Source organism: Falco rusticolus, chromosome 5, assembly GCF_015220075.1.
Source record: "Falco rusticolus isolate bFalRus1 chromosome 5, bFalRus1.pri, whole genome shotgun sequence".
Taxonomy (NCBI): domain Eukaryota; kingdom Metazoa; phylum Chordata; class Aves; order Falconiformes; family Falconidae; genus Falco; species Falco rusticolus.
Genome location: NC_051191.1, coordinates 70557153 through 70584688, shown reverse-complemented (window position 1 = coordinate 70584688; position 27536 = coordinate 70557153). Strand labels below are relative to the sequence as shown.

General features: G+C 39.6%; 1 protein-coding gene across 4 annotated transcripts in view; it reads right to left on the bottom strand.

Moving 5' to 3' along the window:
• The window catches only part of DERA (deoxyribose-phosphate aldolase), a 57365-nt gene that overhangs the window by 4992 nt on the left and 24837 nt on the right, over positions 1 to 27536 (bottom strand). For 3 of the 4 annotated variants that reach the window (XM_037389500.1, XM_037389502.1, XM_037389499.1), the window contains 2 exons: positions 26995 to 27123; positions 3114 to 3226 (listed from right to left, as the gene is read on the bottom strand). In XM_037389500.1, coding sequence (XP_037245397.1) covers positions 3114 to 3226; positions 26995 to 27123 — 242 coding nt within the window. The remainder of the gene's footprint in view (positions 1 to 3113; positions 3227 to 26994; positions 27124 to 27536) is intronic. The other variant, XM_037389501.1, reaches the window with a different exon arrangement.

Here is a 27536-nt window from a genome sequence, read left to right as displayed (position 1 = left end):
AAATTAGGTCTGTCTTTACCATAAATTGAAAGTTTTGTGTTTCACAGGAACTGCAAAACTTGTCTCCCAATACATTCTGGATATGCTTTCAGACACTTGATGTGACATATGTCTCATACACGGTCAGGTGAAATGCCACATATGCAGAGGCATACATGCCAAGAAGAACCTATCTTTGAGGTGAAGCATGCCTTGAATGCCATGCTCAACCTGCAGTGCAGAGCCAGCACGGAGGTGACTTGGCATGTATGCCTCATGCCAGTCTTTTGGTTACGTGCCATTTAAACACATCTCATTCTGACGCAGAGCTTGTGACATGCAGCTATCAAACCCCGTACAAAACAATTTGTCACCTGCATTAGCCGAAATGTTGGCCTGCAGCAGATTACTGAACTCTTCAAAAACAAGAATTAGGAATACTTTTCTGCACTAAAAAAAAAATAAAAATCTGAATGATCTGTACTGTAGCGCACAGTGATTCCTTCTACATTTCCCTCTGCCACAAACCTTTAGCTTGGGTACTCCTTCCCATCAGCCTCCTTCTGCAAGAATTATCGTTCTGATTTCCGTGTATATGTTCCTGAAACCTCACTGTATTGAGGATTTCTTTGTGCCTTATGGATATAACAGTAGAACCAAAAGCATCTGTTTTTAAATCGTTTGGTCATTTTTTTTTTATAGTGATCTCAGGACAAACGAACACAGAATAAATCCTTCTCTCATAATGAAGCATTGTGATAACAGCATGTTTCCAATAAGATTATAAAGAACAATAACAGGAAAAGCTTGATAAATCCAAAACATGAACACTGTTTTTTGTGGATGGATGGGTGCACGAGTGTATGCATACATCTGTTAACACTAGATTTTCAAAAGGAATTTAATACACAGCAACTGGAAAAGCATCTTCTAGACAATAAATTAAAATAGTGGGAATGTGTTTTCCCTCAGGAAGAGAAATTCTAATGAAATTCAAATTTAGATTTCTTCCTAGAAATATTACAGCTCTTTTGAGATAATCTGTGGCAAAAACAAGTAAAATAGAGTTAATAAGAGAATTAAAAACATCATGCAGAATTCCTTCTCCTTTTAGCAAATTCGGAAAGCTCTTTTCTTTGCAAAAAAGCTGACAAAGACGAGCCTGTCCTCTCCTCCATTTACCCGCTTTCCAAATGGCACATCTGACTGCCATAAAAACGCAAAAAGGAAGGGGGGTTGGAATTTAATTCAAGAGCTGTACAAAGTCCAGCTACCACTTTCCTGCTGTTTCACAGCATTTCATTATTTTGCTTAATAAGTTCATCTCCTCAAGAATTTTCTCTTCACCTTATATTATTAAAAGTAATAAGTTTTTCTGGATTGGGGGTTTTCCCAACAGAAAAACCAATTTATGTATGTCTTTCAATAATGACAGGAAAAGATTATTTCCCATTATATTGCACACTTTTCATATCACCACCACAGCTTATCATTCAATAAATGTTACTCTGCAACTTGTTCCTTTCCTCGAAGAAGTTTAATTTCTGTATTAACCTGTTTTTCCCAGCCAACGCCTTGCCAGAAAGCATCCCTACAGCAGCAAAATTAGTTTGTTAAAGAAACCATTTAGAAATCTCTTGTCACTGATAATATTGTCTTCAGTTAATAAAATCACATAAAGTCAGTTTACATCTAATTCACTGACATACACATGCACACAGACATAACCACTCATTCTTAATAACACATTTTATACCATGAATGCATCCTTTTAAAGAAAAAGGTGAATTCAACATTTATATCCAATTATAGGTACAAAGCTGTGTTAATGCAGCAGAGCCCAAGCTCTGGCACACAGCTGCTGTGAGCAGCACAGGCACTGAGGTGAGTCGCGTGGTCCCAGGGATATGGCTCAGGCTGGCAGGAGTGAGGATGCTCCCTCAGAAGCAAGACGATGGGAGCTGCTTGAGTTGAGTGGCAGAGAGAGATGCAGGCTGGGGAACGGAGGAGTGAGGACAGCCCAGGGATCCACACTGGCCTCATCTAGATGACTACAGAGAGCAGATGGACACGTCTACCCTGTTGTCGTGTGCTCCTCAAACTCCAACAGCCCCTGAAGGCACCTGAGCCCATATCCCACTTCTCATCCCATGTCCTAACATCATACCTTGAAAGGCCACCTGCAGAAGGGACAGAAAGGTGAGGTGGAGAGGACAGAAGGGTGACCCAGAAATGGGGAGAGGGTCTCAGCTAGGGATACAGTTTCCTTCCCTGAGGCTGCAGGCGAGGACAAAGCCCTCTGCTGAACACCAGCACCAGATCTAACTGGCAGCCCCCACTTGCCTGTGGATAAAGGAGGTGAGAGGTGACTTAAGCGTTCCTGTATAACCTCCTCCTGTCTCATTGCTTCAGTGCAAGGATGGATGCACAGAGAGTTCATCACTGGCTCTGCCCTATGGTTCCTGCTGCTCTTTGCTTTCACTGACCTCACTTGACAGTGGTTTGACACAAAAATGTTCTGTAACAGAACATAATGTTCTTCCAGGCCCTGTCCCTTCCTCCCTCCCTCCCTCCCAAACAACAGGATCCAACTGGATATGCCTTCTTGTCCCCTTGGAAAGCCCCTCTGGCGAGGGAGGAAAGGGCAGAATTTATCCCTTGGGTTGCCAGAAAAAAATTTAAAAAAAACAGTTGTGTACACTGGACAGACTCTTGATGGCTATAAATTTATATAGCTCCGCAGAGGTTTGTGGGAGTACACTAGTCACGGTCAGCTCAAGATTTGCCCTGTTATTAATGGAGATGAACATTTAAATACCTTAAATGGTGAAACAAAACAAATCCAAATGCAGCAAGGGATGCATCAAATTTCATGAACTTTTAAGGAATGAAGTGACACTTATTCGAGGAAGGAAAGCCAAAAGTGTTTTGTTGGCTTTTGGGGGTTTTTTAAGTATACAAATATTAGCAAATCCAATGAGGCATACAAGAGAGAAGTCCCATTACCTATTGCTCATATAGCCATGGAAGCTAATCTATGTGGATTTATATGTACTGCATTTTGAAGCGATTACACTTTCATTTCTTTCTGAGTGAGCGTGTTTGGTTAATTTTTATAAGATAGTGAGAATTACCTTGTTGCCAGTTTGCCAGTAGAATTCTCTAATGGCTCTCATCATAACTACTCCGACTGGAAAGGTTGCATTTTCCACCTCCTTTCCTGTAGATGTCTTTATAAAATCAGAACCTGTAAGGAAGTAAAAAGCTTTATTGTAGTTTTAGAACAAGAAGCACTCTGCATATACATAGTTCACTCCCTCCAAAGATGTTCTTATTCTTCACAACAATTAGGAAGCATTCCTTTACACGTACGTCCCTGTGGTGTCGGTGCTAACCTTGCTCTGGTTGAGGCTAGAGCAGGATGATACCCACCTGGTTTCAGAGAAAGTCAGACATCCCAGCAGCTAAAGGAACATCCCAACTCTTAGGTCTTTGCTTTAGCTATTAGACCAACAATGTCTTCAGGTCAGTCCAACATAATATATGTTCCTGTATGGACACTCAATAAGTATGTATATATACATGAATAGGAATGTGTCTGATTAACCACAACAACGGGGATTATTTCCTCCAAGCAAATTTTGCACATAAATCAAAATTTTATTATTTCCACATGGATCTTTCTAAACAGAAACAATTTTCTTTTTTTTTTAATTGAATTTTACTCTATTTAGTCTCATATTTGACAGCCTACTATTGTATCTCTCACAGCTGTTTGAAGTGAAAGAAATCCCACGTGTACTTACAAAACCAGCTGTGGCATACCATAAACTAAGGTAAATCCCCCTTCTCATGCATTTTGCTGTTGTAACATTGCAAATTACTCTACTTAAAAGCCATGGTCCAATATAATGCAGTAACAAGGTCAAAACATCCGTATTATTTAAGGAAGGAGAGTTAGCCTTGGCTTATTTTTTTTTTTCCTGGTTTCTCACTTGTGAATGATATTATCCACTGCCTGTTCTGAATACTTGTGTCGTGCTCTTGTGCATTCTTGCTGTTCCAGGTTAGCTTAAAATGAATCCTGTAGAACAATGTAACAAAAAAGCTAAGAAACTAACCAAAAAATTTGCTTTGCAGTGTATGATCCTGCACTGACACAATACAATGACAAAACTTCTTTAATTGCATTAGGGCGCACTTCATCCCAGGGAACCCACTTAGAAAAGGTGTACTGTGGGATCATTAATTATCAAAAGTAATCGGGAGAAGAAGAGGAATAATTCAAACATCGTGTAGTAGTGCATCATCCACTTAAGTCAATTGGAACTGCATCTGCTTCCACTTCAAATTTGGCTTAGGGTCCGTTTTCTCTCTTATTTGAATGATGATGCCTCTACAACATCCCCTAGAGTAAGCAAGGAAAGTTTCACTACTGGCTCAAACTAAAGAGTTGCCTAGATTACATTTTGACAGTGTGCTGTGGCACACTCCAGAGACCCATCTTCCTGATGACACAGTCGATTGGCATACAGCGAGGTCTCAGCCTGGTGGAAAGTTAAGACAAAGCCAGGCATGTTTCTGTGCCTTGTGGTTTAAACATAACCGAATGGTATCGCTAGCAGCACGTCTTGTAAGACCACGGTTTTCTCCTAGGCACTGACTAGGCACCCACTGGTAATTAAATTGCACCCTCCCGCAACAATTCCCATTCTAAAAAGAAACAGTTATTTGTGAAAAAAGTTCTAACTCCAGAGAAAGTGCAACGTGCAAGAGAGGCAATTAATAGTTGATTGAGCTTTGCAAAGAATGGAGCACATAGGAGAGACAATTGAGTTACATATTTCAGCTACTCCCTTCCAGAGAGACACTATGGACATCTGATAGTCATATTAAAACAAGTAACAGTGGAAGTGAAACTTCAACATCACCAAATTGTATTTTTAATTTCCCTTTCAAAATGTAGCACTTAAAGTCCTTCAGTGCGATACTTTTCATTTTTTCTAGTATAAGGTAAGTCAAAGCTTTTATAAGTCTTATAATTACAAGTCTCTATGGTACAGTTTCATTAAAAACTTTCATTAAACAACAGCTGCCCTTGTATATGGTCTTCTAATCAATTTGGTCAAACAGAATGACTTCTAATCAGCTGTTGATAAAAATAGAAGATGAAATTTTAATTCTAATAGATTAACCACAAACTCAAGATAGTCTTCAAAATCCATCTAGCTCTATTCTCCAGTGGATTTAACGACTATTCAGCAACTCATTACTAAATAGAACAAGATGAACATTTTCCAGTTCATTAAAGAAATGTACTATGTATTTTTGCATTGTCCTCATGATTCGTTACAGGGAGTCTTAATTACAAGATAATGGATAATGGTTATTAAATGCAGACTCCAGTAATGAAGCTCTATTCATTTGCGAGCCTCAGAGACTGCAAAGAGGGGAAAATAAAATTACTAGCTTCAAAAGATTAACGGATCAAATTATTATTCAATTTTGAAAATCTCATTCAGACTTCATAGAAACAAGAAGAGATTAAAAACTAGTATTAGTACAAAAGTAGTGCATTTATATATTTATTTTTATATAATATCTTAAGGCTATTACCAGAATAATCAGCTTTAGATGTGATTATTAGACAAACATACAGCCAATTTAGTAGCATCCTCTAACAATGAAAACAATAAATTTTTATTTCCTGAACAAATTCTATTTATGACACAAGAGCCTGCCAGCGGGACTGCATGCAGCCTCTCGCAGAAGACAGAAGACGCATGTTAGCAGGGAGCACCACAATGGAAGGTGCTATTAATGTTTAGATTTCAGGAATGAAAAGAGGGATTTAAAAACTGACCACTACCATAAAAAGCACCTCATTAAGTTGAATTTACGCCAACCGTGTAAGGGAGTTTCACCAAGTTTATTTCTTATTCAGATTTTCAAAAACAAGACTAAGGAATGAACTTCAGCAGGAGTTTCATCTGGAAACAGGTGATGATTTACAAACCGAGTTTTATCACCCATCTTATCATCTTCCTACAAATGTATACACCCAAAAAATCAAGTTGTAAGGTTAAAATACATGCTGGATGGCTTTCCTTTTCCATAGAGTAAGTTACATGATTCAATGAAACATTAAAACAAAGACTTCAAAAAAATAGTTCTTCAGGGTAGATTTGTAGGCTCAGTGAGCCTGGAAAATGTGCTGCTCGCTACTCTCTTCCAATGTGTAACCACAACAGTGCGCTGCCTTGAAAGGCAGCAACTCATGTAAGACTCATTGAATCAGTCCAGAGTGGCGACATCAAAGCCTTTTTGAAACACAGCAGCATCACGCGCCCACTTCAGGTGGGCTGGCTGCCAACCTAGTAACCCACCTGTGTGTGATACACTACAGCATCACAGCCTGACACGCACAAACCCCATCAGCTTGCTTTAACCAGAGATGGAAATCTGAATAAACCTCAAGAAACGTGAACAGTGCCACAGTCTCTGTTTTGAGAGGCTCTCTCTGGCTGAGAGCAACCGAGCTCTCAGTGTCATCAGCAGCCAGACCACCTGGGCTGCAGTCACACATCTTGTGAAATCAGGTAGAGTATTTTAAGATATTAAATGCCCTCTTCCCTTGCACTCTCACCCCCTACACACAAACGACCCTCAGCCACTGCAATCCACCAAGGACCACTCAGAATAACCCAGGTGAAGGTGCGCATGCTAAAAAGAAAATCAGTGCCTTCACAGCGCGTATACCTAAAGGTCAAGATGAAGTCCATTACATCATTTCTGTTTTAGATACTCACACAGCCTTACTTGTGGTAGCACCTGAGCACAGGTGTAAAGCTTGAAGTATACAGAAGATGAGTGACTTGCCCGAGGCCTCTCAGCAAGCATTTGGCAGGGCAGGGATTGAACGTCCTGGTTCCTGAAGGCCAGAAGAGCCTGGCCTGCCGCTCTGCTATCCCCTCTATCATCTCAAAATGCTACAAAGCTTCCCAGTCCACGTAACATTGAAGCAGAGCACGAGAACTGGAGAATCTTATTTAGATGACAGTACCCAGGAAGCACACTCTGGTTCCATAATTAAGCAATAAGGAATAATAAGCAGTATAGCAATCGTGGAGTAATCACAACCTTTTGGTTGTGAAGTGCTTCAAATGCCCTTGGGGAATGATTATCTCCTGGTAACTACAGACTGTGTTGTTGCCTTACTCTTAATAAAGAACAAAGATGCGTCTGGCAGTTTTAAACAATAGTTTAGAGTGACACGCTTGCAGAGGGACAATTATGCCACACTACTTTGTAAGTACTTGCAATGAGCACAAATACTATCTTGGTTGCTGCAACTCAGATATAGCAATATGTGGTGACGTAGAGTGAACACGTACCCTTCCAGGGCTTCTAGGACTGGTGGCAAAAAGAGCATGCTGCTGAGGGGACCTGAAAAAGCCCTGGTGCTTGTGCTGACAAGGTAAGCAATGACAGGATAGTACATTATCAAATGTGCATGATGTCCCATTAGCAAATCATCTTTCTATTTTATGAGTACCTGAAATAAGGGTCTTAGGATTTACACACAATTAGCCTGACTAGGGGCAACCAAGTTATCTACCCTCTGAAAATGAGGCAGGGCAAGATATAAAAGGCTAATGTAGTAGCCAATTCTTGTCAGTAATTGTCCACTTACATGTCCTTATCCTACTCCAGCAGCAAGATAAAATACTTTCCCTGCTAGCTTAACTTTGCCACTGAGAAGAGAATACAAAACTGTGACAACTCACTTTAGCAGTAGCTCACCATGTAGCTTTAACTCCACTGCCAGACCACTTGGTTAGATGCCTATGCATGTTTTCACATGCCTGTCCATTTGACCATTTTTTAAAATGCTAGCTTATAACTTGGTCTTTTGTGAACTGCTATTTTTTGCAATACCTTTTGGAAAAGTGCCTGCATGGAGGGGGAAAGAATATTTAAAAAATCACATCATAGGGCTACATGTTTAATGTCTGTTTACAAGTAAGATAACTTTCTAATGACCCATCCTATCATCTCAGCTTGGTTTTCAACACTCAATGGATGCTTCCTCTCTTGCATACCACTTCCAGTAATAGGTGTTATGCAGGCCAAATGATGCCTTTAGGAACACTTACACATGCACACGAAGGGACAAATTATTAAGACCATACTTATGCAAAATCCCCTGTAGATGATACCTGAAAGAATTCAGCATTGCTGAATTATGCATAGCTTGCTAATGCACTATTATAGTGCCTACCACAGGTCTCCACAGAATACTGTTACTTAATTAGTATTAGTTTCTTGTGTATTCATTTAAAATGTGTTTCTTTAGAAGATTCAACAGAAAGATCCATACCACCTTCTGTTGCTTGGCTATATAGCATGGGCTTTTGCTATTTTTAGAGCATTCCTTCCAATCCAATCCCTATTTGGTATGGTGAAAGAGAAGATAAATAATTGACACGTGCTCCAGGCTCAAAGGCCACAGCTGGAATCCCGGTGAATGGTGGTTCTTGGCTTTAGGCTTCAAACCACACTAAAGCACAGGAGGAAACATGCTCCAGTCCCCTCCCGTGTTGCAGCAGGCAGAAGCAGTGTTGGGAGATGCCAGGGTGCAGGAGCAGCACAGGCAATTACGTGCTGCTGGAACAGCCATTTCTCTTCCTCTCCGAAGAAGCAGCAGCAGGATATCTTTCCAAGAGTGACTAGTAGGACCACAGGGAAGCTTAAGGAATTCCTGGATTGTTATCTGCTTGTTAAATATCGTGTTTCTTTACCGAGATCTCATTTTTCTTCTTTAAAACTGTGTACCATGTATTACACTCAAGGGCTTTACAGTGTATGACCTATATTAACCTTACTTAATTTTGCAGATGGCATTACTGGAACTGGTTATACAGTTTGCCTAATGACACATGACAAGCCAAAGGTAGAAAGAAGAAATAAATCAATACATTCCAACACCTAATCCTAAAATTACTATTAAATCACTGAGGAAAAAATACACCTTTCTTCTCAACTTAGCCACTTGCAATCCTGTCTTCCTTTACAGACTACTCTGCAGGCTATTTTTTGCCACAACTCTTCGGATTTTGAGTAAGGCACAAAATACAAGAGACCGTGCAAATCTCCTCTCTGCTCTAGCACAAGCTCAGCCCAAGAGCACACCGCAGTGTGCACCCACGGGAGGAGGCAGTGCTGGTGGCTGCCGGCCCCAAATGCCCTAATCTGTGGCCTCCTCCAGCACAATACACATGACCAAACAGAAGCAGGTAGCTGTGGCGCATGTTATCCAGTGGAGAGAGGAGTGAACAGGGTCAAAGGAGTAGCAGTAGTGGTACAAGAAGATAAAAGAGTATTGGTTACCATTGGCTTTAAGATGTGGCTGTTCCATGAGCTACCAAAATACCTGAAGGATAAGGGGAAGGGAGTAGAAGAACCACAAACAATCGAAAAAAGCATAGATAGTGTGCTAGTGGTGAAAGTAGCTGCAGTACCTGCATAAAATCTAGTGGAAGTGCTCTGCAGCACGCATGGAGGCACAAAGCAGCAGACCTGCTCCCTCTCTGCCATCACTGCCACCGTCCCCACAATTACACAGCAGTTACCTACAAAAGAGGCAGTCGTATCTTTCAATACCTCATTCCGACTCCTTGCTGCAATAATAGTGATGGCTGAGTTTTGCAGATTGCCCTAGTATCCAAAAGTCACCATTTGGTTAAAAAAAGCTAAAGGTTATAAAACACAAGTATATGGCCATGGTCAGGGGCTAAGAAAGGAATGGTGACTTTCCCTGCTTTGGCAGTGTTAGTGTCCCACATACAGCAGCTAAAGGCATGCTGTGTGTTTGAGAAGGAACCATAACATTTATTCTCATTCCTTTGCCAGTAACACACAGGTTGCTGCTAAAAAAAAGTTGAGTCTCTTGTTTCAGGTTAGATGCAGGCACTCAGGTTCTCAGTACTGAGCCACATGCTCCTGCTAGGCTGGGTGAAAAAGCAAAATGCTGTGGGAGAAACTAGATTTGATTTGAAAATCTAACTCATTAAGCTTCTGTTACAAACACTGAATTGTATTGCATCATTTACTTGTTCACACTTAAACTAATCTGAACAATGATAAACTATCCTAAACTGTGATATAATTAAAACAGCACTGATCTAGGTCAGGCTTTTTCCCTCTTGGCATTCATGGGTTTGGATCAATACATCTCAGTCTCACAAAATGTTGTCCAGTACATGACGTTATTACAGACTGAGGCTAAAACCCTGATATATCTACCAGTAATAGCACTGCAATTTGGAAGAAAATAATAAATATGCATGGCTGCTTAGAATCACAGCACTACGTGGCATATTGCATACCACATTTTAGCAATCACATTAGCTTTGTGCTTTTTAATGTTGATACCAACTTTGAAACAAATATGTTAACATTAAAACTCAGGTATGCTTACATATTCTTTATTAGCTTGTAACAAAATTACTCAAATTGAAGAAATAGCTGTTTAAAACCCATTTGGAAATACTCCACACTGAACAGAGCAAGTAGAAAATCAGTCTACTTTATCAAGAAGGTGCTATGAATTTTAAAGATTTTTTAAAAAAACTATACATTATACAGCCAAAATCATGAAACTTCAATGTCATTTTGAGTGTTTTTCAACACCTCATGCTAAAAGCAGTTTAAGAGTCTGTTCCAACCCTAACCCAGAGAAAGGCAGGATTGATTTTTGAGATTTAAAAGTCATGTCTTAATGCCACCGTCAGAATCTGTCCAGCATCTAGCCTCTTTGTCATGCAGAGGACAAACAGCCAGCATCAGCCCCTGTTCCACACTGTTCCCTACACATAAAAGGGCAGCTGGCACAGCTGGAAGCTTCAGCACTGGGTGGATTTCCAGTACCAAAGGCATTTCTCAAGAGCATTTCATGGCCAATGTCAAGCTTTTGGCTTTGCCTGAAAAAAACATATAAGATGCCAGATCTCACTGGATTCATCTGTGATGGATGTCCTTGTTTCCTCCTGGCTTTTACTGATCAGGTAAAATAGGTTACTTAGGAGCTTGCATAGAGGGCTGAATAATCCACTCCCATGCAATCACTAGGAAAATGTTAGGCACTTTTAGTTTAATTTTTATGATACTCGAAAGCCTTCAGTACAATCAATTTACAAATATGTAGATTCTGTCATGGATCCCTGGGTGCATGTGTTGGGCATTCTCTTGATGCAACGAATACCCAAAGGGTAACACCCTGGAAGGCCTTACCTACATATAAGGTAGCACAGTAAAACGACGAGCTATGCTTGGTTTTGAAAGGTACCAATCTTACTCACGGCTCCTGTTTCCCAGAAGTTTTTGCCCCTCAGAGTGTTTCCTTCTTCTTTCTCCAACTTGATAATTTGACATCTGGCAAAACAGCAAAAGCCCACATGTGTATGCTGCAATGTGGGTGAGAAGATCCAGGACTGACAGATGTTTTCACCACTGTCAGTAGGGTTGTTTTACAAGGTTTCTAGCTCTTCAGGTAGCATGAATACCAAAAAGCCTACCAGTCCCCTTCAAGAAAAACACAACCAAACCCCCTAACTGTGCAGCCACACTCCAAGCAGGAGGCAACTCTCTGCTGGGGACAGGGAAAGACTCTTCTGGTCTTTTAAGAAATCCTTTTTTCCCCCCACTGTATTATTAACGATGCTTACATGGCAAAACTAATAATTTTATTTCAAAGGGATGCTTTATGAAGGCATGTTGCTGATAAATTCAGTCAGACTTTTCTGGCATAACAATCTACTGAGCAGTACTTTAAAAAAAAAGAAGGAAATCAAAAAGACCCTTAAGCATAGTCAGAAATAGACAGCAACTCATAATAAGGTATTTAACGTGCTGGGGCATTGTTTCTCCACCACCATTTGTCAACAGCTTCTGTGCTGAGCTGGTCATGGACCGCAGTCATGGTGAGATCTCAAGCCAAAAGTACCAACAATCTGATTAAACAACTGCCTGGGTTTTGGTTAAAAATAATTGAAACTGATATAGAAATGCACATTTCATTAGTTCACTGGTGAGATTAAGACGGTATTTCAATCTTCAAATCTACATTTTATATATAAGCTTACATTTTAAAAAACCTACACTAAATATATGTTATAATTTTGTACTTTGGCATTCCAATCTTTTTACTGAAATACTGTGAATGAAAGAAATTGAGGATCAAACTGTCTTTGTGTTAGATGTATATATATCCTCATAGGTATTTAGTGGCAAGTTATTAAATGTCACTATTCATTGAGACAGTACATTTTATGTCTTTCTTACAGAAAAAAAAAAAATCTATCTAAAGTTTGTAGCTTTGCATGGCAATATTTCAGAGCTTCACTTTGGTATCAATGGCTTCTTCATCCACACTTACACGTTCAGAAATAGAAGTGGTCAAGCAAAACACTACCTGTGTTTTACCGAGTTGTCACTTGCCAACCTGCCGTGGTAGTGATGGGGTCACCATCACATCAGGAAGCATGACCACCTGGTCTGTACCTTCCCTTCTGTAATCCTAAGCTTCTGACATAAATAGCAAAAACTTGCAGTACTCTCTCCATTCGAGCTTGGTCCTAAGCATGCTCTGTTCAGGTCATACGGAGCATAACGGTAAGCAAAGCCACCCAATGCTGCACCCCAAAGAAACAGATATTTAATGTGAACAGACAGACCCTAACTTGATAAAAGTAAAGCTTTGCAAGATCCACCATTTTAACTATGACTTCTTACAATATCTAAATTGATATTAATATTTCTGTAGTGGCTGCAGTTATTCAGTGTCAGGAGTGGGATCATGAGACATACCACCATGTTCCATGTTTCATACATAATCTGAAAGAAGATTATGAAAGTTTTAACATGATCTGTGGGGCTTTTGTTTTTAATAGCAGACACTTTTAATTAAGTAAATCTTGATAATGCCAGGAGACTAAAAATGAGGAAGCTTAAAAACTTGCCACTTGGTTCTTTTCTCCCACGTTCCAATAACGACGTGCACATTGCAATAATGCAGCTTTTTTTTACAGATACTGAATCATAGCTGAACTTATAAGGAATGATGTGTTCAGCATTTCTCTACATCAAATCACATACAAAGGTATCTAATAAGTATTTACATTGGAAAACACTGGCCTGAAGTATAGCAGTGTTGCATATCCCTGATCTATCAACTAAGCACAGTATTCACTTTGCTAGAAATCTGTACAGTGCTTTGAGGCCCTCAGATATTAGCCCGAAGCAAAACCACATTGTCTTCATTTAATTACCTATCTTTTTGAACTTTCTGTGATCAACATGACTGAGTTAAACAGAACGGTTACTAGTAACAGGAGACCATTGTTAACCAGCAAACTAAGATGGGGGTGTGTGCATAGAGCTAAGAATAAAAAGATGCTGCTGTATGCTGTTTGCTATTCGCTTCTCCAATGTGAATTTACAAAGGGGAGTGAAAGTGCAACATCAATTGAACTAGCAAGAATTAAAAGAATTAAAATCCCAGGAACCAATGAAGTCAGAGAAATGGAAAATGGATTCAGCCCTAAAAAGATAAAATTATTTAACAACTTATTAAAACAGTTCATCATTGTAATTAAAATCCAAGTGCCTAGAAAAAAGTGGCACAAGAAAGGTAATTATTTATGAGGAGACTTTAAAAAGCCATTTATTGTCAATTTGGGAGAGAATCAGCCTGAAAGAGTTGGTAGTAAAAAGAAATTGTTTGTTTATTCATAAAACTTATTTTGGTCTAGCATACCACTAAGAATCCATAACATCTGCTCAATGGCAGCTGTAAGTAACATTAGGAACACTCAGCCAATTTATATCTTTCTTTTCTATTAAAAAATAAACAGGTCTTTTTAAATTATTCACTAGTAAATTAACATAAAAATCAGTGCTGTAGCAACTCACATTTTGTGGAAAGGCATCTGCAAGCTTTGTATTATCATGATGATCTAAATCTTTCTACATTTCACTGACTACTTTACTCTTTATGTGATGTCCCACCTAATCTAGCAAATTAAAATGTAGAAAACCTACAAGCCACACCAGAGTCACAGCCAGGAATAACAGAAAACATATCACTGATACCTCAAATGCCATATTAGTTGCCTCCTTCCAACCTGGAACAGATTCTCTTCTTCCTTTTGCCTTCCACCATTTAAAAATTCCACTCAGTCTCAGATCCTATCCTGCTTCTGTCTTTCACAAACCAGACATCAGACAATAACCTCAACTGGCAGAACCCTTCTCCTAAGTAACAAAATGCAGCAATATTCCTAATTAATAATTATTTTTTGTCATCTGCAGCATTTTCATACACAGATTGCAAAGAGCTCTGTATGTTCCTGTGTTTCACTCCAAAACTGTATTCTTAGGGAGTAAAAAAGGCACAGGAACCCTTCAAACATAAAGGCTTCTCTTTACCCCTCACTAACACTCTTTTTTAGTTAATCTCTTTAACATTTCAAAAGAAAAAAATATTACTTTCTTCCTAGGTTTCTCTCCTACCTTCAGTTCTTACCTCCCAACATAAGCAAGTCCCTGCAAATGAACTCGCCAAGAAGTTGTTCAAAAGCATGGAGTAGCTCTTTATTTTACTAGGATTTTTTTTGGTTTCCTTCTAAGCAACAAACCAGCATTTCTGCAGTACACTCTGGAGACAGCTAGTTTAAAGCTAAGTGAGCTGTAATTCTAACCCAGGCACCAGAAAATGCTGGAAATGGCATCATTACAATTGCACAGGGTCCATCCAGCTGAAGTTCCCAGAGGAGCCTGCCTCGAAGCTGCAACCGTGCTGCAACGGGCAACCAAGCAAACTGCTGTGAAGCTACATTTGCTTATATCCAGAGTAGCTGAACATACAGTACCTGATTACAATATAAATGTAACCAGCTAGCTATCAACGGCATGTATATGGTATCTTGTTATCAGGGCACGACCTGAAAATGCTACCCCTCCTCTTATTGGGGACCAGAAGTCATGAGAAACATGGCATCCCCTCCACCACACCCCACCAAGCTGCTTTCTCATTCTGGGGCTTGGGTTCATTTCACAGCTCCATTTATGCGGAAGGCTCTGTGTTTCCTTTGAGCTCTCTACATGTCCATTATCCAGAACCAGTGGGAAGAAGGCTTTTGAAGATACATGATTCATAATTTTGTATTGCATAATTTAAGTTTAATGTGCTGCACAGAATATGGAACATCATAATCTCTTTCTTCTTTGGTCGGCTAGGGATGAATTAACAAATCTTCTTGATAAGCTACAAGACTTCACCTCTGCAATGTTTGGGATAGGCTGGTAAATTGGACATTGGATTGGCAGTGTAACTGCAAAGTGATGGACAGAAGACTTTTTGCTTGACAAAATTTTTTCTACATCTTAGATTTAGGGAGAACTCAATTTGAGAAATCAGCTGCAGTTGTACACTGCAGGGAAATCACTTTATAGCGCAAATGCTAAAGGGGAAGAAACATCAAAGGTGCAAATGACAATCAGATGTCAGATCCCTGTTGACTTGCCATGAAGACTACGGACTTTGCTGTCATCTGTGCCTTTGAAAAAGCTCTCTTAAAAGCAGGACTATTACAGACAGCTCTGGGAAAGCTATTGTCTCTGGTAACTATAAAGTAAGACAATTTCTTGTGTCTGACTATGTTTATCTGAGAGACGCTGAAATTAAAACCTACCATTTCAGAAAGGGAATTTTAAAAAAAACATAAATCAGGAACACTTCTCAGAGAATGAAATTCCAAAGTATAGTTCCAAAGAAGGGAATATCTTCTGTTCTTTTCAACATCTTCCCACCACGGTTTGCACTCTGGCAACACAAATCAAAGGAGCACAGAAAGCCTGGGAGACAGGCTTCAAGTAATCCAGGTACCTACCAAGGAAGTTCAAATTACTTGTGCAATTCACCAAAAATTCTGCAGGCAACCACAGAGGCAAGTTGGAAAAAGCCATGGAGCTCTCTTTCTGAACACCACGGAAATGAGCACATGCCTGAAGAATATTGATGTATCACAGAAACACAGAATGGTCAGGGTTGGAAGGGACCTCTGGAGATCATGTAGCCCAACCTCCTGCTAAAGCAGGTTCTCCTAAAGCAGGCTGCACAGAATTGTGTTCAGTCAGCTTTTGAGTGTCTCCAGAGAAGGAGACTCCACCACCTCTCTGGGCAGCCTGTTTCAGTGCTCTGTCACCCTCAAAGAAAATATGTTTTTCCTCATATTCAGATGGACCTTCCTCTGCTGCAATTTGTGCCTGTTGCCCCTTGTCCTGCCGCTGGGCACCACTGAAAAGAGCCTGCCCCCATCCTCTTGACATCCGCCCTTAAGATATTTGTATGCACTGGTAAGATCCCCTCTCAGTCTTCTCCTGGCTACACAGGCCCAGCTCTCTCAGCTGTTCCTCATAAGGGAGATGCTCCAGTCCCCTCACCATCTTGGTAGCCCTCCAAAGGACACCCCTCCAATTCCTTGTCTCTCTTGAACTGGGCAGCCCAGAACCAGGGACAGTAAATAGGACCATATCCTATGGTCATATTGTAACAGAAATATTTTCCTTTGAGAAAAGACTGACAAAGTTTATTAAGAAGACCTTTTAAATTGCAGTTAAGCACTTAAACTCATACGGAAGGGAAAATGTTAAACACAAGCATAAATGTTCACATTTGAATAAGCAGTTTTGTTTAGCTCAGTGTGGAATGTGTATGCAGCACCATGCAATCTGGCAGCCAGCTTGGGTTTCAGCCTGTTTATCTGCACTTAATGACGTAACACTTTGAAATACAGCATCAGCACTATTAGTACATGATCTGTTAAAAGTTAGTGCATGTTTTTGTATTAACCTCAGTGTGTCTTAACACCCAGTTTATCAGTAAGGAAATTATCCATAACGTCCTTATGGCAAACATGACTAATTTTTGTCCCACTTTAATACCTCAGTAGGTATTTCACTTATGTTTGTGGCCATCTTTTGTTAAGCTTCTTTGTTTTCCACTGTATTCCTGTTCCTTATGAGTAAATAGGTTCATTCAAATAAGTGTCCATAGTGTTTTGAGATAACTTATTGATGTTCAAGATTACATAGTCCTAGTGTATTTTTCTACTCAACATCTTCCTCTTTAGAAGTCTAATTTCACATTCCTGCTGTCACGAGCATACACCTTCAAATTAGATAGGCATGATCAGTAGGCCTTGCCACCTTTAAAAGCAACAAAAAAAATTCCAGGACCTACAACCCTAAATTCATGCTTAGTTTATTCCCACATCTTTATTAAGTTTCTGTTAAGGAATTTGATTTTCTAACTAGTGTTCCTACTTGCAATCTCTTAAAAGATACTTTAATATTTCATGAGCCAATTTTGTATAATTGATAGATACAGTAAATTAAATATTTATTTCTATTTTTCACTGGTTTAGTAGAATTTAACACCTGCTGCTGATAGAATAAAAAAACAACCTGATATATCAGAGAAATAAATAGTACCCTGTACATCTATTGATTTTACATAATATTTCCATGTTTTAAAATTGCATTCTCTCAAACCATTACCTTCAATACCAGAGCTTCACAGATGCAAAGTTTTTTGCTAGGAAGCCGTGTTATTTTGATGGCATGTTTAACTACAACTATTCACTGTGCAACGATTTCTGAGTCTGAGGCGATATGAAACTTCAGAAGTTTTAACTCAAATTCTAACAAATTATTTAACATAGAAACAAGGTTTCATTCATGGGGAAAATTAACGCAACAGGAGTGCTTTCTCACCTCTCTGCATCAGTTGTTATAAATTGAAAGTATACCATTTAGATATTCCTTAATTAACATGCTTTGCAAAGATCTTGAATATCAGCAAAAGAAAAATGCTATTCAGGCATTTAGGATAGCTTGCTAATAGAAGGTTGACCCCTCTCAACAGTATGTTATGCTGTCAGTACATGCCTACTCACCGTAACCTACTATTTCACAACCAGTTTTCAAGGTTGAAGCACAAATGGCCACTTTCTTACAGCTCAAGAAGCAGAAACCTGCAGATCAGGGTTCAAACCCTTCTCTGAGATCCAGTGACAAGTCCTAGGATTTCTAGGGAGTTACCACACTCCTGCTCCTCTGTGATTTCATGTAGGGCCATACTGCTCATTCCATTTGGCGCAGTGCAGGGAGCAAACACCAGAGCACAGCAAAACAGGCGCACAGGAGGCACAGTATAACTCTTACATTTAAAAGAACATTTTGAGCAGAGTGCTATGAAAGCAGATGCACTGCTGACTGGCAGTGATGGTCAATCATGCAGTGCGCCATACCGCTACCCTAAAGTACCACTGCAAGCAGTGCCAGATCCCACCTCCACTGCTGCCCCTAGGGTCAGTTGTACTGGGAAACCAGAGTCAGCAGCTTCTACCAGAAAATTTCCAGACTTCCTCTTGCTCTGTTTCCCAATTTCAGTCATGACCAAGGTATTCCATCTTCATGCATTGGCATGGAAAATTTCTGCCTTAAAATGAGAGGAATATATTTCTGCTTATACCCTAATTTACTAGACCTCACAGAAGTCCTATCAAAAGTGCAATGTTAATTTTACACATGGAAAAACAGAGAAGCTAACAGAGTTGTCAAAGGTGATGATAAGTTAGGAGTCATTCAGCTACCTCAAACAATCCTACCCATCTACTGGCTTCCTGACTTGGTATTCTTCTGGTGAGAAGTACTTGGAAATAGCACTGTTTCTGTTCATAAACCAGGCTGGCAGAGGGAGAAAGTCCAGTGGTGTTGTGGATAACACAAAATCAAACATACAGGTACAGACCTGACACATGTTATCTTTCTTACACTGGTATTTCTTTCCTGACCTCAGCAGAGGGTGTATATTGCTATTTTCTGATTACAGTGGAATACCATTAATGGAACAGACTTTTCACAAAATTAGCAAACTGAGTTGCCAGGCATCCTGGTATGGCAAATATGAACGGCCCCAGATAACTATCTCCCCTCAGATATGGCTGTATAGGCTAGCGTACAGTTCAGTAACCACATAAATAAATGCATAAGAAAATGTGGCATCGCATGCACGTCTGGGTTTCTAGCTTAACAAACTGCAAACAAATGAGTTTTTACTGTACACACTATAACTCTGTTCTCCCCTTACAGACTATCGACTATCTCCTCCCCCACCCCCCGCCCCCCCAACATCTCTCTTTCCCTTACATATTACTTCTGTCCTTTACTTACCCATACAGGGTCCTGTTGCTCTTCTGACTCTACTGAAAAGACTTTTCATTAGACCCTGCCCAAACCTTGAGTGTTTTTCAACCACTTTCTGTTCCTTCACTTCTGATTCCCTATATACACATTATTGAGTTTCAGACAGATATTTTGAGTCTCATTTTGCATTCCTTCAAGGTCTGCTTTACTCAAGCCCAATATTTTTTTTTGTACTACTACTCTTTGTATGGACTCTCATCAGTCATCCAAACCCAAGGATATTATGTTTGCATTGTTAGAACTTTTCAACTCCAAGCTTATCTATCACGCCTACATTATTTCTAGTGATTAGCTGCAGCATCACTGTTAAACTTGTAGGCAATTACATTATTTAAGGGAGAAACCTTGTACTGCCTTACCGAACGTGCAGCTATCTGCATTTTTATACTACTGGATTTTATTTCCCCCCACCCTGTTTCAGAATAAATGAAGTCACTTGTTCCCGTAAAAACCTCTTTCAGACTGATTATATTTAAAGACCATCCATCTTTTGATCTAACTCCTAACTCAAAAACTGTTTTAGTCAATAATATCATTCAAAATTTTGAGACAGATTGTGTCACTTTTACCTGCTCTGTGTCTTGGTTTTCCACAGCACATCTTGTGCTTGTTCCTTGCACTAAACTTTCAGTGATGTTAACCAGAGCTCTAAACATGCAGAAGAACCACAGACTATGCAGAATGCAGGACATCTGCTGCAGCGGACAGGGAAGTTATCAACTACTAATATAATTCTATAGCGTTAATGACTGTCTTACAACAGCCAACTGCAATCACTTCTACATATTCAAGACAGTAACCAAGGCTATGTTCCTAAAACAACATACAACGCTGCATCTGCATGATGCAAAGTGCTGAAGTAGTACAAACTCTGCAAGTTCAAATTTATCTAAAAATTCTGAAGGAACGGGCAGACCTTTGGACAAATGAGGTATTGTCTGCATGCATGCAGAGAGAAGTCTGCTGACAAACATCATTTTATGCAGTCTTGGTAAACTAACAGAAATTCAGAAATGTGCTCATGCCTATCTAATCTGTACTGCCAGAAGATTTCAGCCAAAGAAAAATGGAATTATTTACTGACTTACAGCACAGGTGGGAGAACTCTCTCTGCACTGTGCTTTGTTGTCTGAAGACAGACAGATGCAAGAATAAGTTGCATTTCAACATCCACCTTCCCCAGCCAGTGAGCGCAGCTTGGCCAAGCCAGAACAGCAAGCAATCCCCATCACACCTTGGACTCACTCTGACTCCTGCTTGGTTGGAGGGAGCGAGGAAACAGCTACCTGACTGTGACCGAGAAAGCCTTAGTCACCACTCAGGTGGTAAATCCTCCTCCCACACATTCAGAAGAGTAAGGACTTAATAGCTTGTCCCCAGCCCTATACTCTGGACCTCCAGACCAGAGCTTAACATCATCTGTCACCCTGAGACAGTTCACATCTGTAAAAATGAGCTGACAATTTTGACCTGGTCTGCTTTCAGAAGATGACAGCCATGCATTGCCCCTGATTTCTGACGGATCTTTTACAGGGTAAAGTGCACCCTTTACAGATACACTGTACACTCAATACAGATGATTGTATTTCAGATGTGTAAAATGAGACACAAATTGAAATTTTGTTTTATGTGTGTTACCAAGCCTCCTCCCTTAGTTTGCCTTTCATCTAGAAATGCTCTATTTTGATTATATGATTTTATATATATTTGATAATATGATTGATATAGAAATGGGCTCTAACAACTGACTGACTTAGCATCAAATTACAAAATGGGCTCTAACAACTGACTGACTTAGCATCAAATTACAGCTGAAGTTGTAGACACATAATTAAATCAATACACAATACAACTCACATGTTATTGAGGGGACCCTCAACTTTTGGTTTGAGCATAGGATTTAAAGCCAGGAACTCACAACTGATTGCAGTTTGACTTGTCTGTTGGTATCTTTGTCTCATATTTCACAGGGTGATTGTAAGATTTATTCTGCTAGTGTCAGTATGTGCTTTGAAGATGTGAAGTGCTATCTAAGTGCCAAGTAATATTACTTATTCAGCAGTCTTGTTTCCTACATTAGTCACATTTTCGGAAAGCATACCTAGTTTTTCAGTCAAATTTTGCTAGTTCAGTTTCCTTTCTTCTCTTTCATTTTTCATGAAACATCAGCTTGATAGAAGTTCTGGATCATGGTGGTCCACATCCAGCGGTAGGAAAGTCATCTCTTGCACTTACCTGCTAGCATGTTTACAGCCACACCACCTAACCCTGCTCAAAAGAAATCTTTGCCAGACAATTCTCAAAACACCAATAGCTATTGGTAGCTTAGATTTTGTCTTCCCATTATTCATACTAAAAATGGATCTGCACCAATATTAACTGCAGTATAAACTCCCTTATTTAGAGCTGAGGTAAAAGCTTTGTGTAGCCAGGCATTATTTTACAATGTTCCAAACCATATCTCTTGGACTCTCTCTTATAATCATTAAACTGTTACACTTTTTCTTAATTCAGGACAAGACTTTTGTACGCAGTGGGATGTTTTGGTCTTGAGGATTTTTGAGGAAACCTCTTCATGCACTACTGCTAAGTCCTGCATTTTCTTTGGGGGAACATTGTGGCACTGCTTTCCACTTTAACAGACAAAGACTGGATACTACAGCTCTCAGCCAGTCTCTGGATCCAGTACAGGGCCAGCCTATTTGTGCCTTTAAGTTTTGGTAAGGTTTGCTGTGAAAACAGCAAGTGTGTATTGACTGGAGCCACTCCTGTAAAGCAGGATGAAGCCTGGAAGGATTTGATAGTGGGCTCTCCTGTGAACTGCAAAACACAGCTTTTCTTCAGTGTTTGGCTATATTCTTTCTGTTCACTTTGGAATGAACAGTATCAAAGCATCTAAAAAAATTTCTGTTCACACATTTCAAGTGTTTTAATTTTCTTCTTCTAGACTATCAATATCAGAGACCTTATTACCTCAGCCATCTTCTGCTACTTTTTGCAGGGCTTTTTTGTCCTAGCGACTTCAGAAGTTAGTTTGTTTTAGCACTAACTCATTACCTTTCTAAATTTAATTTTTACATTTGTCAATATCTCAGCTTACAATTTATGACTGACTGCTTCATGACCTATGAAAAAATTGTTTTAAAGCCATACATTTAGTAGAGCTGCAGAAGAACATACATCACTCCTTTCTGATCTTTCCACAGGTATTTGTTTAGATACATAAAATGAAAACAATATCTTTCACACATCACTGCTGTGTTTCCCTTAGCCACCCAAAGAGTGACATAAAAGTAGCTGTAATATCAAAAGCAGGTTTTGACAGTTAAAATGACACAGATTAAGTTTTCACTTTTTAAGTTCATTCACTTAATCACTTTCTCTGCCCCTGCCCCAGTCTGTATATCTTAATTAATATGAATTGTTACACAGAAGAATAAAGATTCTGTAATTAGGTGATATAGTTAAAATGTGATTTTCCAAAATAAAAACCTTACATGTGACTGAAATATGCAACTAAATCATCCACACCTTTACCTAAGTATTTCTTTCCCCACAAGTTTATCACCTTTCCCTTCCTTGTCTAGCTTCCTCGGCAGCTTCTGATGTTTGTGTCAAAAAAAAATTAAAAAAAAATTTAAAAAAAATGGCCTAACTCTCATAAGAGAACTGTGTACAAGACCTACTTTTTTTAAGGACACCAGGATGAGGAAACAGAATAGTTATCACTGGTATGGGGGAGTCAGGCACTCCCATCTGTGTCCCTTAGGTCTGTTTATTCCAAGAAGCTACAAAGACACAGATCTGAGCATCTCCTGTAGAAATGGATGTGACTCGCACAAGTATACACAAGATGATGGAAACTACTAGTTAGCTGGCTCCGCTCATTGTCTGGAAGTGTTGAAGATGCAGTAAGTTTCCCTTGAGAAGCTTATGTACTCAAACCACAGCCAAGACTTCAAGAAACTCAAAGAAATGGTAGCGGACGTTATAAACCAATAACCAAAAATTCCCTGGTTCAATGCTGAGATCTTCTCTCGGTCAGCTTTCTGAAAACAATGTGCTCCTTTAGTAGTGACATAGAGCCGCTGATGTGCCATCCTACCTGCCGTTATGTCCTCTGTAGTACTGCAAAGATTATTCTTGCCAGGTGAGTCACTGTCCTTACAGGGCTGTCAGCCTCTTTCACTCAGAAATAGGTTCTTAAATATTCCACAAGATTTTATTACATGTCAGTCAAGTCTGGAAAGGTATGGTTAAAAGAATTTAAGAGAACCGGGTGCCTGCTCCCTTCTTGATGTCTTTCTCCTTATGTACTGTGCTAGAGAAGGAAGAAAAAGTAGTCATAGTAGTAGTCCTGATACAATTTCAGACACAGGAGGAGCCAAGAACTTCGAACAGACTCAAATTGTTTTCATAACTCACTGTGAAGAAACGCTTTTTCCCCCAAGTCCCCAAGGTGCAAGCGTTAACATCTTGTACACAAGCGCGTTGTGCAAAGCACCATTTCTGCAGCTGGCCTCCCCCCGCAGTGTACTGCTGGGGTCCGCACGCCTCGCCCGACTCAGCCTCGCCTGCGGGTGTGCAGCGAATGGCTCCTGCCCGGTCCTGCAAGGGCTGTGATTCAGGCCACAGCTGTTTGCCTGCACAAGTGGCCTGTGCAATCCGCTTTGAATATAGAAGCGCACAGGCACACCACCCCAACCTAAGCATGGCCCTTAGCATTCTTTTAAAACCCCAGCCAATGTAGAGATGCAAATTTTTTGACCTTTTACCATCCCTTTTCAAGGTCAGCCTCACATCCAGTGGCTGAACCCCCACCTGCTAGCTGAATCAGACCAAATGTAATATGCTCTGGCTCCCAGCATACACCAGTAATTCCTCAAGCCTGTATAAGGAATACTGTATACAAATTTTGGGAAGTTGTTTAGGAAAGGAGACATCTGGGTTGTATTCCCTGTTCAGTTAATTGCTTTGTGCAAAGCAGAGCAATTTTACCAGGAGGGACCCAGTCCTTAACAGCAAATCAACTGTAAACTTGACCTCTGTGTGGGAGAAGAACCCCAGTCAAAGAAAACAAGTCCCAGACATCCCAGGCAAGCTTTGTAACCACAGAGCTACTGATAAATCAGCACTGTGTTACTCTCTCAGCCTTCTGAGTCTCATAAATCAGACACATGGAAAATACATACATTTTATGTACATGTTGCAACACACCTAGTGGCTTTGTGCTTCAGGACCTAGGTGAATGTGTGCATGCTCAGCAAGAGCAACAAAAACATCTGTAAGTTCAGGATTTTGTGCTACCTACATGATAGGCTTACATTATGCACAGTAAAGCGAGAACAGTTTAAGGACTGCACACCATGTCCTCAGTTGCACTGACACAACTGCATGCAAGGCAAGGCTGTAAACCAGATTACTGAGGCTGTGACCATTTGAAAAAAAGCACTGCCAGCCAATCACAAAAAAATACACAACAAACTAGTTAACCCTTTTCTGGAGTAATTTTTAACTGTATTACTTTGAATGCAGCATGACAAACACTTCTAACTGCACAGCTGAAGGAGCAACAAATTTTGGCATAAAGGACAGGAGCAACTGACCAGAGGCAGCAAAAACTTCTAAAGCAAGTTTTGCAGCTGAAACTAGTATACGGTGTCACTAATTTCCCCATATAAAACTAATTACTAGGGCCGAGTGTATCAGAGCTGATGTTTTTATCTTCAGATAAAAGTTGCTAGGGCCTGCCATATCAACAAGATTATCTGGGTTTTTTCTTTCTTCCTTTTAAATCATAGTTCCAGTTGAAAAAGAATATATGGATACTAAAGCTAGAATTTAAAACTACTGTGACGAATTACCTTCTCCCCAGAATGCTACAAATACACAAATCAAACAAAATTTAACTGGAATTTGAGGTTCTCAGCAGTTCTGACAAGTTGCTCTGAAAATCTGGCTCTCCATACATGCACACAGGGCACTAAAAAATTTCTTAGTTTTACACCTACCCACAAAGAAAAAGAGACTGAAATAAGGAAATTACTGCATACATTCAGATGGATATGTATCTTGTAAAACAAATAACTATGCAAGCCAAATCATTAACAATAGAGCCATCTGCTGTATTTCAAAAAAACTACACCAGCAAAAAAATCTGAAAATGTTAAAATGCTTTAAAACCTGAATTTTTCAATATTCCATGTTACAGAAAGTGATCATAATGATTAGTACATCAGTTTAAATGACAGGAAATGTGTATTTCTTACACCTCTTCTAATTAAAAGCAATATTTACTGGCATAATACTGATCCTCTGTATCTAATGCTACTAATTGACATTGTAACTGAGCATGTAAAAAGCCTGAAATCCTTCCCATTCCATTTGAAGCAGATAAGCATAGTGTTTGTAAGGAGACAATGAGGTCAGCAGCAAGTTGAATATGTATTTAAATACTGACAACATGCTTGGATTATTTTTTCTTGCTGTAAAATAAGAAATTCTAGGTCTGAAGAGCTTACTATAGAGAAAAAAAAAGAAAAAAAACCAACAAAAAAGCAAACCACCACAAACACCACACAATTGACACAAAAATGAGGGAAAATTTAGAAGCCAGACTAACCAAAGTGGTTCTTAGTGTATCTTTATATTTGTCTCTATTAATATACTTGAAGACCCCTCTTTCAAGCAGGTGTCTAGAGCCCAGTTCAAAGTTCATAGCCTTATCAGCCGATTACTGGTTTTATGTCTTAAAAATGGCATTAAAACACAGCTCTAAAATCCTGGTTAAACTAGGGAAAGTTGTACCACTTCAGGTCCAAAGCTGCAGAGAGAATACACTGCTGTAATGAGCGTTCAGATGAGTGCTTTTCTACGTTCAGTCTGCAATGGCTATAGCTATGCAAAAAAAAAAGTAATATCTACAAACTATGCATAACCCCTGAAAACGCTATGCTGCTCATGGGCACGTGCTTCTAAGCTGAAAGATTCAGCATAAAAGACAGACTCCTAAACATTAGGTCAGATGTAACCAAATTTTCAAAGACAGGGAAGACTGAACACCTTTTGAAGTGCCAATTAATTACCAGTAGCAAGTGCCACCACATTTGAGCATGCCAGTTAAACCCAGTTATAACCTAGCCCATCCTAGTGCCTGCTGGAGAGCACAGTGCTCATCCCCTCACTGCACTTCCAGTACAGTCGGTTTCCCAAGCCACATTCACATTGTGATCACAAACCACAAACCAGAGTGATTGCAAACCAGAAACAAGAGCTGTCAGCATGAATCTTCACAGGGAAATTCCCCCTGCATCAAAAATAAGCTTATGAGCCATATACCTGCACCGCGTCTGTAGCTCATCACAGTAGCCTGGATAATATGTACATCTGCCGCAGATGTGTGTGTCCTTATTAAACATACCAAGGATCAGATGTTTGATGACAAATATTACTAGTTCATATAAATTTTGTCATTCGGCAGTTTTAAGTGTTATTTAACATTTCATGCATTTTTTGTAGGTTATACAAAACAAGTGACACTTCATTGCTCCACCTGCAACTTCAGTAACTGATGTATAACTTTTTTCTACTATCGGCAAAACTAAACTCACAACTAGAATTTTTTAAGCTTCATAAATAATATAGCAAAGACATTCTTGGCTTAAAAGCAAAACCACACATATTTACCTGCCATCATAGCTATCATACTGGCTTTGTAGACATTAGCAAGGGACCCCAGTTCACCTGTTGCCAAGATTGTTTTCATATGCGCTTCTCCGCAGGCCTCACGGCACTGACGTATCTCCTCGTAGAGACCTGTGGATAAAAGCATGTGCAAATGATCAAAGTCGCCTGAGAGACGTTTTCAAGTATGGCTGTAATTTCCACTTCTGGATTAATTTCCAATCTTATAATTAGTCATAGCACTCAAGAACTGAAGTTTTGTAAGTTCAATAAATTACATGACTGGAGGTAATTAACAATGCCACACAGTTTCAGACTTAACTTAATAGCTATTAATGTCGGTTCTCTCAAAACTAAGAATGTGCACAGTATGCCAAACACTCATGAATACATCAGGAGTAAAAAACGCTACGATAGTTAAGATTGATTTTAAAACATCTTTTTCAGCAATATGGTGGTACATTGGATCAGTACATTGAACGCAGAGACAGTTATGTTTTCCCTTCCACGTCATGCCATCAACCTCTCTGTCCCATTCAGCCACA